Source organism: Eulemur rufifrons, chromosome 16 (genome assembly GCF_041146395.1).
Source record: "Eulemur rufifrons isolate Redbay chromosome 16, OSU_ERuf_1, whole genome shotgun sequence".
Lineage (NCBI taxonomy): Eukaryota > Metazoa > Chordata > Mammalia > Primates > Lemuridae > Eulemur > Eulemur rufifrons.
Genome location: NC_090998.1, coordinates 33,932,612 through 33,945,358, shown reverse-complemented (window position 1 = coordinate 33,945,358; position 12,747 = coordinate 33,932,612). Strand labels below are relative to the sequence as shown.

The 12,747-nt window shown below is 36.7% G+C and overlaps 1 protein-coding gene across 1 annotated transcript in view; it reads left to right on the top strand.

The window, feature by feature from the left end:
* ADAMTS20 (ADAM metallopeptidase with thrombospondin type 1 motif 20) overlaps positions 1–12,747 on the top strand; it is a 158,877-nt gene that overhangs the window by 81,940 nt on the left and 64,190 nt on the right. Inside the window, exons 17-25 of the mRNA XM_069490737.1 lie at positions 673–839; positions 991–1,120; positions 7,025–7,151; positions 8,537–8,747; positions 8,877–9,041; positions 9,544–9,708; positions 10,565–10,684; positions 11,261–11,368; positions 12,573–12,737. Of these exons, the coding sequence (XP_069346838.1) occupies positions 673–839; positions 991–1,120; positions 7,025–7,151; positions 8,537–8,747; positions 8,877–9,041; positions 9,544–9,708; positions 10,565–10,684; positions 11,261–11,368; positions 12,573–12,737 (1,358 nt within the window). The remainder of the gene's footprint in view (positions 1–672; positions 840–990; positions 1,121–7,024; positions 7,152–8,536; positions 8,748–8,876; positions 9,042–9,543; positions 9,709–10,564; positions 10,685–11,260; positions 11,369–12,572; positions 12,738–12,747) is intronic.

Below are 12,747 nucleotides of genomic sequence, written 5' to 3'. Positions count from 1 at the left end.
GCTGCTCTTTCTTTCCCTACCATTGATGACCAGGATTAACTTAAGTGATCTGTCTGCTGGGGCTGTGACCTCTTTCTGCTTTTGCACTTTCTGTTTGTCCCTTCTGAAGTTGAATGCATCATGGAAGATGACCTTCTCAGATAGGAAAGTATAGAATAAATTTATTTTAATATCTTTGGCCGATATGCTGAAATTTCCCTACTTATAGGTGAGATCTCACATTACTGTAAAATATAATTTATTTTCTTAATTTATATTTACATTCTTTAATTTCAAAGAAGTTCGAATGTAAAAACTTAAAGTAGGCCAGGTGCAATGGCTTATGCCTGTAACCCAGTAATTTAGGAGGCCAAGACAGAAGGATCACTTGAGCCCAGAAATTCGAGACCATCCAGGGTAACATGGCGAGATGCCATCTCTACAAAAAAAAAAAAATTAACTAGGCATGTTGGCATGTACCTGTAGTCCCATCTACTCAGGAGGCTGAGGCAGGAGGATTGCTTGAGCCCAGGAATTCGAGGCTGCAGTAAGCTGTGATCACGCCACTGTATTCCAGCAGCCTAGGCAACAGAGTGAGACCCTGTCTCTTTAAAAAAAAATAAATAAATAAAGTATTTTCTGTACTGTTGACTGATTTTACTATTTCATGAGTAATATTTTATTCTTTTACAGCATTATCTGACACTCAAGGGAATTTTCTTTTGAATGGGAATTTTGTTGTGAGTATGTCAAAAAAGGAAATCAATGTACAAGGAGCTATTTTTGAATACAGTGGATCAAACAACTCAGTTGAAAGAATTAATAGTACTGATCGACTAGAAGAAGAACTTATTTTGCAGGTGAATTCTCAGTAGTAATTAATAAGACAGCTTCGGTCATTTTAGTAAACTACTGGCTAAGTGTTTAACATTTATTATTAAACATAAAAATGACATCTTAAGAATTTATCTTTTACGAATTAATTGTATGTTCCTTTGTATTTTTATTTAGGTGTTGTGTGTGGGTAATTTATACAATCCTGATGTACGTTATTCCTTCAGTATCCCTATGGAAGAGAGGAGCGACCTGTTCATGTGGGATCTGTATGGACCATGGCAAGACTGTACCAAAATGTGTCAAGGTACACTGCTCTTAATTAAATAAGAGCAAAAAGTTTGACCGCATGGTGGTGTCATTTTGGGTACTTTTAAGTCTGGATGCCTATGTCCTCCCCACTGTCCACACACATCCACACAGTCATAACAAAGGTTTCCCATCTCTTTTCCCTTTCTACTTTTCTCCTTACTGAATCTTTGTTTCCTATACTTAACAGCCCCATTTAATGCTACCCTTTTCCCTATTCCCCATTTTTGCTGCTTTCCTTCCCCATTGTCATTCTCTTGTTCATAGCCACAGTAGGTTTCTCTAACTAGTATCCTGCGGCCTAGTGAAATACCTGCCCTTTTGTTCACTCGTCTCCACACTCTTTTTCAACAACCTATCTCCCTCTTTTAGTGTTGAGATATCAAATATTCTTTCATTCTTTTATTTCTCTTTCTTGACCATGAGAAAATATGTTTGTGCTGATGACGTGAATAACTGAGCGAGCAGAGTGGGGAATGGAAAAGTAGGGAAATTTACAGTGGAGAAAGAAAGTGCAAAGACTGGAGTCTGTGCAAGCTGTAATTGTGGATACTTAATTGTGTAGTACTGTGTTTGTTCAATGCAGTACACATTTATTGAGGGAATACTTTGTGTCATATTATTAATAATAAACTCTCAATTCTACATTCAGGTTTTAAAGTCTGTAGTGGATGAAACAGATACATGAGTAGGTATCTTAATTTAAAATGGTAAATGCAAGGCTATAGGTAGGCACAGAGCAGACCACAAAAAAGTTGGAGGGAGCACTTTATGAGGAGATTGAAGCTGAAGATGAAGAATTTTGTATAGAATGGAAAGAGTTTTCATGGGGAATAGAGACAAGATGTGGGAATTAGGGGAGCAGTGGGTTAGAGGAGAGAGGAAGCTCAGGACACTTTGAGATGAGCTTGTGATAGAAAGTGGGTGGCCAGAGGCAGTGAGCACACATGATGAGAATGGAAAGAACAGTTGAACAGACTGACCTGACAAGGTGCCAAAGAAACTGTGGTTCCCCATTCAGGAAGAGGCACAGCCGTGGTCCTGTGGTGTTGGGGCAGCGCTGCCCAGCATGGGTGTGTGGGAACAGGTGTTCCTGTTACTGTTTGGGCAGCGTCTGAGTGGAGGGATACCGTAGGAGGTGATGTGAGGTCCACTGGGATAAACGCTAGAGGGAGAAAACAAAGAGCTTTGGTAACATAGAAGAAGGAAGAATTCATTTTGACAGAAAGGCCCTGGATATACTTTACAGAAGAGAATTGGAGTTTTAGAAGCTGGGACCAGCATTCCAGCATTGAGAGGGTAAGCTCGTCCGTGGCCGTGGATATGGGGAGCTAGGAGGACAAATTCAAGCAACAGGAGAATGAAGGAACATTTTAAAATGCGGTGAACACACCAAGTAAAGAATAACAACAAGATTCAAAGTGGAAGTCTAGACAAACATGGTGATAGATGGCTTGGGAGTTGAAATCAGGAGAGGTCCCTTAAACAATCATGTGCAGGGGAAAAGGAACTATTAATTCTTTTGCCACATAGTGTACTATGATTATTCCCTTTTTGATGTAACTTTATGATTCTCTCAGGTTTGTTTCTGTGTGCTGAAAGTTATCAGTCCCCAAACTTGTTGTCAGAACTATACATTTTAATATAATTTAATACATTTAATATATCAGTTTTCAATTTTCTTCACTGTATCTTTTGCTACCGTGACCCTCTTTTGCTGTAATTTGTTTGTGTTGTTTTTTAAGTTTGTTATATGACTGTCATCTTGAGATTTCCCTTCATTATTATCATGGGAAATCTCTTTGATCTTTGTTGATTTCACTGTTTTCTAAATGCTATAAATTCGACTGCTTGGTTTTCTTCCCTCATTGGGTAGAACATATCCCTCAGTACTTTCCTGAGAAAGAAAGTAGTTTTTTGAGACCTTTCATATCTGAAAATGGCATTATTCTGTTCTCTTGCTTGATTGATAGTATAGCTGGCATAAATTCTAAAATAGATTATTTTTCTTTTTTTTCCTATTTATTTATTTATTTATTTTCTTTTTTTATTTTTTTTTATTTCAGCTTATTATGGGGTACAAAAGTTCAGGTTATATATATTGCCCATGTACCACCCATCCCCCCAAGTCAGAGCTTCAAACGTGTCCATTCCCCAGACAGTGTGCATTGCACTCATCATGTAGTTATACCCCCCAACCCCCCCACCCCATCCCTCCCAGTCAGAACATTCAAGCGTGACCATTCCCCAGAAAGTGCGCAATGCACTCATCATGTAGATATACACTCATCCCCTCCCCCAACCCCCACCTCAGTCTGTTACCCAATTGGTGTTATTCCCAAATGTGCACTTAGGTGATGATCAGGGAAACCAATTTGCTGGTGAGTACATGTGGTGCTTATTTTTCCATTCTTGGAATACTTCACTTAATAGAATGGGTTCCAGCTCTCTCCAGGAGAACAAAAGGGATTCTATATCACCATTATTTCTTATAGCTGAGTAATACTCCATGGTATACATATACCACAATTTACTAATCCATTCATGAATTGATGGGCATTTGAGTTGTTTCCACATGTTTGCAATTGTGAATTGTGCTGCTATAAACATTCGGGTACAGGTTTCTTTGTCATAGAATGACTTTTGTTCCTTTGGGTAGATGCCCAATGATGGGATTGCTAGATCAAATGGTAGGTCTACTTGAATCTGTTTAAGGTATCTCCATAATGCTTTCCACAGGGGTTGCACTAGTTTGTAGTCCCACCAGCAGTGTATGAGTGTTCCTGTCTCTCTGCATCCACGCCAACATGTGTTGTTTTGGGACTTTTTGATAAAGGCCATTCTCTCTGGAGTTAAGTGATATCTCATTACTATATACTGGTGAAAGGCACAATTCAACAAGAAGACATAACTATACTTAATATATATGCGCCCAACTTAGGTACACCCAGATTCATAAAGCAAACCCTATTTGATCTGAACCAAATGATAGATAACAATACTGTAATAGCTGGAGACTTTAACACCCCACTGACAGTACAGGACAGATCCTCCAAACAGAAAATAAACAAAGAAATAATCGACTTAAATAGATTATTTTTCTTTAGAATTTTGAAAGGTTTATTTTCCAGTTTTCTATGTTTATTTGTGGCACTTTCTATTCTGGAAGTTTTGTGGATCCTCTCTTTAATTCTAGTGGTATGAAATGTCAGGACAATGTGCCTTAATTTGCACTTTTTAAAACCATTTTTCTAAGTAATTAGGATGCCATTCCAATTTGGAAACACAGATTCTTTGTCTTGAGAAATTTTATTGCTTTATTTCTTTGGAAATTTCCTCACATTAGTTTTCCTCCCCTATCTTTTTGAAACTTGTATTATTTGGATGTTCAGCCTCTCAAACTGATCATTTATTTTCTAATTTCTTCTCTCAATTTCACTGTGTTTTTAATGTTTCATCTCATAACATCTTGCTTTGTTTCATGAATGCAGTACCTTCTATTATATCTCTGAGGGTATTAATTATAGTCTTTAAGTTTTCTTCTGCTCCCTGACTTATATGTGTTTCAACCTAGTTCTATTTTGTTTTTGTTTATTTTACCTTCTTTTGCGTTAGAGGCTTTTCTAAAATGTCTGCTGATCCTTTGCTATATTTGTCTATATTTAAGAAGTACTAAAATGCTGATGAAAGTCCTGTGTGGGTCAGGCAAGTCAACTAGATGCTTCATTATGGAGTAATTGGGCCATAAAGTAGCCTTTTCATACATCATTGAGGAGAAGCCCCAAATGTCATTGTCAGTTGATCTTTCTTCTTGGGCTAACCAGTCCCCCCAAGAGAGGAATTCTTTTATCTTCTGATGGTCTTGAGGAGGCTGCAGGGCAACAGAAGATGGCTTGGAGCCAGAGGGAGATGGAGAGCCCAGCCAGCCAGGACCTCATCATTCAGTGTGGAGACCTTGACTTAATCACCTCATTTTGGCACAGTGTCACCCCAACTGCCCTCAGCTGTGTCTTGTGCCCTCAAGTTCACCTTCTAGAGCTATGGTGTCTAGTAGGGTAGCCACTAGCCACATGTGGCTAGTCCAGTGAAACCTGCTGTAAGTGTGAAATATACACTGGATTTTCAAGACTTAGTATGAAAAGAGAATTAAAATATATTAATAATTTTTATAATGATATGTTGTAATGACCATATTTTTTGATATTTGGGGTTAAATATAAATGTTACCAGAATTAGACCTTTCCTTTTACTGTTTAATGTGACTACTAGAAATGTAAAAATACATATGTGGCTCACATTCTGTTTTTATTGGACAGTGCCTCTCTCAACTAGAATGGTAGTGGTCTAACCATTCTTTTTGTATACTTTTCACTCAATTCTTCGTTTTTTCAGGCCTATCCTTCACACATTTACCACTTCAGAGCAACCTGGTGTTTTTCATTCCTGGGCTTTTCTTGGATTCTATGGCATGAATGGTTTGTTTATTATTTACTTTCCCACTTTGCAGGCTTAGGTTTCATCTTCCTTGGCTCTGTTACATAGTTATTTCCATCTACTTTTCATATTCACAATTTCCTTTTCTTTCCTTCTGTGTTTCTGTTCTTTTTTTTGTTGTTGTTCTTTTAGGTTTATGCCTTTTCAAAAAGGATATTTAGGAAGGAGTGGGGATAAACATATATGTTCGTGTTTACTTAACTGGAAATACAGAGTTGAACTTCGATAAAACAGAAATTTGATCATGTCACTGACTGCTTAAATGTTTCACTACCTCCCTATTGCAGAAAGTGTAAAGTTCAAACTACTCTGGCCGATTATGCCACTTCTCTTAGTTTGCTTTTGCTGTGCTTATGCTGCATGCAAACAATGGCCAAATCTCAGTGGCTCAGGACAAAAAAGGTTTATTGCTGGCTTATACCATGTTTTGGCTGCTAATTGGCTCCAACTTGATATCTACATCCTTGTCAGTTTTTTTTTTTAATTTATAGACTTTATTTTTTAGAGTGGTTTTAAGTTTATTGAAAAATTGAGCAGAAAGTACGGAAAGTATTCGTCCTTCACCCAATCTCCCCCAATTTCCCTATTATTAACATCTTGCATTAGTGTGGCACATATGTACATACACTTTATGTGTCAATTTTGATGCATTAACTAAAATCCATAGTTTGCATTAGGGTACTCTTTGTTTTATAAATTCTATGAGTTTTGACAAATGTGTAATGACATATATCCACTGGCCTAAAAATCCCTTATGCTTCACCTATTCATCTTGCCCTCCTTCCTCCACAACCCATGGCAATCACTGATCCTTCTATTGTCTGTCTATGTCTTTTTCATTCATGATTCCAGGCTGAAAGATCAGCCCTCTCTGGAAAATACTGTTCTGGATGCACAGGGAAAAGGGAAGGAGAGTTGGTTGGGTTTGGAATAGGTCACATCCCCTTACAGTTAACATAAGCCTGATGCCAATGAACAGGGAAGAGTTCTTCTCCCACAGGAAGTTACCGTAACACTGTAACAAGTAGATATGTGCAATTCTTTTACTGGGAAAGGGCAGAAAAAAAATGGGTAACAATATAGTGTATTATATAGCATCAGTGCTGTCCCTAGCTACTCAGTTCTCCACCAACAATCACTCACTCTCTCAGCTATAATGAACTTCTTTCTGCTGCATACCTGTCCCGTCTTCCTTGTGTCTCTTCACTAAGCAAACTCCTCAACCATTCAGGATGTAGCTTACGTATTATAAAAAGTAATTAATATATTAGTAAATCCTGTATGTTGTGTTGGAAATTTTTGCTTGCTTAGTTGACTCCTTTAGGCTATTAGCAGAATTAAATAATTATGGAACATCTACTTATGTGAATTTTCCTTTCATTTTTAATTTTCATTGACTTTGGCCAAGGTCTTCATAGAAGAAAAATTACCTGCATACGTAAGAGTGATCGTATGGTTGTGTCTGATCAAAGATGTGACCACTTGCCACTTCCATTGTTTGTTTCTGAAAGGTGCAATACAGACTGTGAACTAAGGTAAAAGAGAAATAATGTATAATGTAACCAGATTAAAACTTATAAGTGAGCTCAGATGAAAACATCCAGCACAGTACCCAACACAGAGTGGACGTGTAACTAACACTGCTTGTCTGCCCCTGCCATTATAAATTTTCAGGCTCACTAATTTAGCGTGAAATTCAGTACATAATTGGTATGAATTGTTATTTGTAGTGTTTCCTGAATCCCTAGACTTAAAATTTTTTGTAGAAAATGGAAGCAATGTTGTCTATAAAATAAATACAGGTGAACTCTAATCTGAAAATCAATGGTGTAAAGATCCAAAACAATAAATGTTGTAGCATGATTCTGTAATTCTCACTGAATTCATGAACCAGTAAACTTCTGAAGCTTGAAGATTGGAGAATAAATAAATTTATTTCCCTGATATTTTATCAGTATTTTTTTCCTTTACACTTAAAGGAAATTGATCTAGATCATGGCAAGGGTATTTTCACTTCTAACCTAAATTTCTTGTCATTTGGAGTTTTTTGGGGATTGGTCTTAAAGTGGCACAAGGCACAATAACCCCATATTTCAGATATTTTTTGCATTGTAGCAGGTGACATTTAACATTCAGGGATGGCCAGAACCTCCTTCACTCAGAAAGGATAAGCATTACTATATATTTATGATGTTGTTTGAAAACATATAGCAAAAGCATAGTGGTAGAACTGCCTGAGTAAGTTGCACCCACTGCATTGCAATGGAATGAAGCACAGTGAAATCCTTGAGATGCTATTGGGGATGGAAATAAGTTCTGTGAATTCTATGCTTTGTTATCCTGGTATACTCACATTGTCTGATAGATTGCTATGCTACAGTTGGGATAACTTGGCTAAAACTAGTATGTTTACTTGTGGAAAACGTGTTTTCCCTGGACACTTGTCTAAATATAGATTACAAGAATAAATGAGAAAGTGTGATATACTTTACAAAAACTAGTTTACCAACTTTTAAAGCCTTTACCTTTCTTGATGTAGTCAAATTCCCACATATTTCCTTTTCATAAATCAGAATTCTATAGAATGATTGCATAGGGGGAGACTACGTGATTGGAACCAGATATATTCAGTTATAGTTTAAAATCTGCCACTAAGTAATTGGATAATCTTGGTCTACACTAGCTGTTTTCAAAGGTTTTGAAGTTCCTTGGACATACCTGCAAAGCTGCCTCCAAATGCCAGGGTGAATAGGTACAGTGCTGCTTCCCTGCCTCCAACTTTAATCAGACTGGCTCCATTTTTATGGTGGCTTGTCCATCAACTCTTAGAATTTGAAAAATTGACTCATATGCATACATTTCTCTAAATATTTTTAAATTGTATTAATATGCCTTCTAAGTGTAATAATTTTTTTTCTAGGTGGCACGTCATTGGCAAAAGTGAGTGCTCATCCCAGTGTGGTCAAGGATATAGGTCCTTGGATGTCCACTGCATGAAGTATTCCATTCATAAAGGACATACTGTTCCAGTAGATGACCACTACTGTGCCGACCAACTTAAACCTCCTACCCGAGAACCATGCCATGGTGACTGTGTCTTAACAAAATGGCATTATTCAGAATGGTCTCAGGTACAATAAAAATAATTGTTTAAGAAAAGCCCCGTTTTTTCTAATTATATATTTGTCACTCTGAAGTATGTTTTTGTTAAAAATCTAATTTTTCCCCATTAGTTACCACTTTTTCTTTTTTTCAATCAGTGTTCCAGGAGTTGTGGAGGAGGAGAAAGGTCTCGAGAATCTTATTGTATAAATAATTTTGGCCACCGCCTTGCTGACGCAGAATGCCAAGAACTTTCCCAAGTGACGATAGAGAATTGCAATGAGTTTTCCTGTCCAAGTTGGGCTACTAGTGAGTGGAGTGAGGTAACATTAAACACTTGAGGCTTAGAACTGTTATAATACTGTGTTAGGTAAGCTTTGCCATCAGACTTTATAACATTCAAAAATATTTTATTTTATCATTTTGTAAATAACTGTATTATCAAGGCAATCAAAAATTCATAAAATGGTTTGTCCTTATTTATAGTATCTGGTTAGCAATAATAATAACTGATGTTTAATCTATAACCATTTTCATAAAAAAGTGCCAGGGTCCACAGCAGCCTGGGATATATACTTAATCTAAGGCCAGTTTTGCACCTTTGTTTCTAGGACAAATGGATGTTTCAGTGGGACTTTAGCAGCAGAAATTGGGGTGGGGGGGTGGCATGATTTTACTTAGTGAACATCTCTAGAGGAATGAGGGAAAATGCACTTAGGAATGGTCTTTCAACTGTATTTTAATATGCAAGTTGATAATTGCATCATTTTTAAGGCATTTATGTTGACCGCTGCAAATAAATAATGATCAGTTGTATTCTTACAGTGTCTTGTTACATGTGGAAAAGGAACAAAGCAACGGCAGGTATGGTGTCAGCTGAATGAGGATCACTTGAGTGACGGCTTCTGTAATCCAAGTACTAAACCTGAATCTCTGAGGCCATGTGAGCTTTATACCTGTGCTTCCTGGCAAGTAGGACCATGGGGTTCTGTAAGTATATGATAGGAGTTTTTCTAACTTGACCCATATTTACAGAATGGCACAAAAGTTGTGATATATTTACTCCTCCCTTAGTGGATGCGATGAAATTTGGGTTGGTTTATTAGAAAAATACTCCTGAAATGTGAGCCTTTATCTGCCAAATGTTGACAGTACTGCTAATTGTGCTGTAGTAAATATTTCAGCTCTTCTTTTGAACTTATTTTTGTCAACCAAGATGCTACAGGTTTATGCTCTTATCAGGTTTGTTTAAAATATAAATATTTTCATGTTCTGTGTCTAACTTGATATCTTCACTGTACTTAGAGTAGCCATTGTTTACAAGTTTTACCAAACAGGCAGCTAGGAATCTGCAGGATGAGCAATGGTCAGGCTGAATGAAGGTGATTATTCTGTGGAGGTTGCCACAGTTGATAGGAAACCTTCCTTCAACTTCCCTTTAACTTTACCATACACTTTTCCTTCTTTATCTCTTTGAAATTTACCTGGGATACTAAATGACATATATATACCAGGTAGAGAAAAGTATTTAGTTTTCCTAACTTGTATTGACTCTGCCTCTAAAATATCAGGCTTCTATTGATATCTTTATATGATAACTTTTTAGGATACCATAATAATTGTACAGTTTGGTTAACTTCAATATTTTATTGATAATTTACATGATAAATTTGAATAAATATGCATATTGATTGAATTTGTTCATTTTAAGTCTTGAATCTCGTAAAAAGGACTAGTAAAAAGATCTGCTAAAAGTATATTATTAACTGCATTCATTTAAGAAAATGGGATTTTATGTAATTTTTAAAAAACAATGTTTTTTTAATATCTATTTATATTCTTTCAGTGCTCAGCCACATGTGGACATGGGTATCAGATGCGTGCTGTTAAATGTGTCAGTGAGCTATTTGGTGCGGTGTTAGATGACACCGAGTGCCATGGAGCCAGTCGCCCAAGGGACAGGCAGGTACGAGAAACTTCTTGGGTTATAAACAAAAAGGTTTATGAAACAGGAAGACTTTTGATGCGCTAAAGTTATTTCTTTCTGTATTTTTTCCCACTTAGATGTGTTTAAAAATGTGAGGATGGGGGATTTATCATTCTTGGTTTTGCCAGCTTTACAAATGAAATTTTTTTATTCTTCATCTGTATTTCCATTCTTTGAATTTAAGAAGATAGATAATATCTATTATTATGAATGTCATGAACTTCTAAAGTATGTTGTGGTTTTTAATGTAGAGGTCTGTGCTCATTCAGGATGTTTCAGCTGAGCAGTATTTTTAAAAGACTACTGCTCTTTTCCTTTTCAATCATTAGACAGGATGACCCAAACTTTAGGATTCAGAGTCGTTATCCACTGCTAGCACTTGACAAAACTGTGCTTTGTGTTTTTGAAAAATAAAAACATTTAGATCACCTGTTTGTAATTTAGTGTGCCACTGTTCTTGAATTAGACATATGGGAAAAGAAATGAAGTATTGGGTTAAATATAAATCAGAGTGATTAATTGACATTTTATGAGATTCATTTTTCTTTTGAACAGGACTGTGTAGTTACACCTTGCCCAGTTATTTCTAAAATTGGGGCCACTTCATTACCAGCTGTTCCCACAGGAAAGATAGCACAATGGCGACATGGTTCTTGGACCCCCGTAAGTGAATTTCTTTCCATCATGGAGGGTTTGACATAAACAAAATGGTTGCTAAAGATTTGTCACATTAGTTATGCATTCATTCTCAAGTATTTTGATGTTATGGAATAAGCATCAAAATTAGGAATTAGGAATTAATTGATACGTCCTTCTCTGCCTTTCAAGAGCTGCCTTTCTCTGGACAAGAAATTTAAGTTTTCTGAGTCTATTTTCTAATCCACAAAATGGGAATAATAATAATACTTATGTCACAGGTTGTTATGAGAAGTAGATGTGATGTTAGGCCTTTATCAGCATTTATTTAAACTGCAAACATTTTCACTTTCGAAAATTCTAAACTAAAAGCTTTATTCTAAACTGAAAGCTTTAATGTATGTGGAGTATATACTTTGCTTTAGTCTTTTTTGGAATATGTATCTTTTTTTTTTTTTTTTTTTTTTTTTTTTTTTTTGTTGAGACAGAGTCTCACTTTGTTGCCCAGGCTAGAGTGAGTGCCGTGGCGTCAGCTTAGCTCACAGCAACCTCAGACTCCTCGGCTTAAGCGATCCTACTGCCTCAGCCTCCCAAGTAGCTGGGACTACAGGCATGCGCCACTATGCCCGGCTAATTTTTTCTATATAGATTTTTAGTTGTCCATATAATGTCTTTCCATTTTTAGTAGAGACGGGGTCTCGCTCAGGCTGGTCTCGAACTCCTGACCTTGAGCAATCCACCCGCCTCGGCCTCCCAGAGTGCTAGGATTACAGGCGTGAGCCACCGCGCCCGGCCTGGAATATGTATCTTTAAGCTCCACATATGCTCTGAGTATTTTAATTATGGAATCATATCCATTCTATCTAAAACTTAGGTCTATAAAAGTTTTTCTTTTATTTTTTTATGGTACCTCCTTTGCTGAATCTGTTATTTTTAATGACATCTTAAGATTCTCTTACCTAAAATGTTTTCAGTATCTTTAATATTAGCAAATAACTAAGCATTATTTTAAATCATTATATATCATACGTAGTATATGTGAAATTTATGATCTGAACTGATTGGGATCTTTACTACCTGATCTTTAGTCTACTCAAAAGTGATGCCAGGTGATACTGTTTATAATTTAATATTTTCAAGAAACTTGCATGTTTTAGAAATGTAACAGCTATGTGTAAGGGATATGGGATAGGCACTATATGACACCTCAGTATAATTTGATTTTTTTAAGTGCTCTGTGTCTTGTGGAAGAGGTAGTCAAGCCCGCTACGTAAGCTGTCGTGATGCTCATGATGGAATAGCAGATGAATCATATTGTGCCCACTTACCTCGACCTGCTGAAATATCTGCTTGTTTTAGCCCTTGTGGAGAGTGGCAAGCAGGGAATTGGTCACCTGTAAGTATTC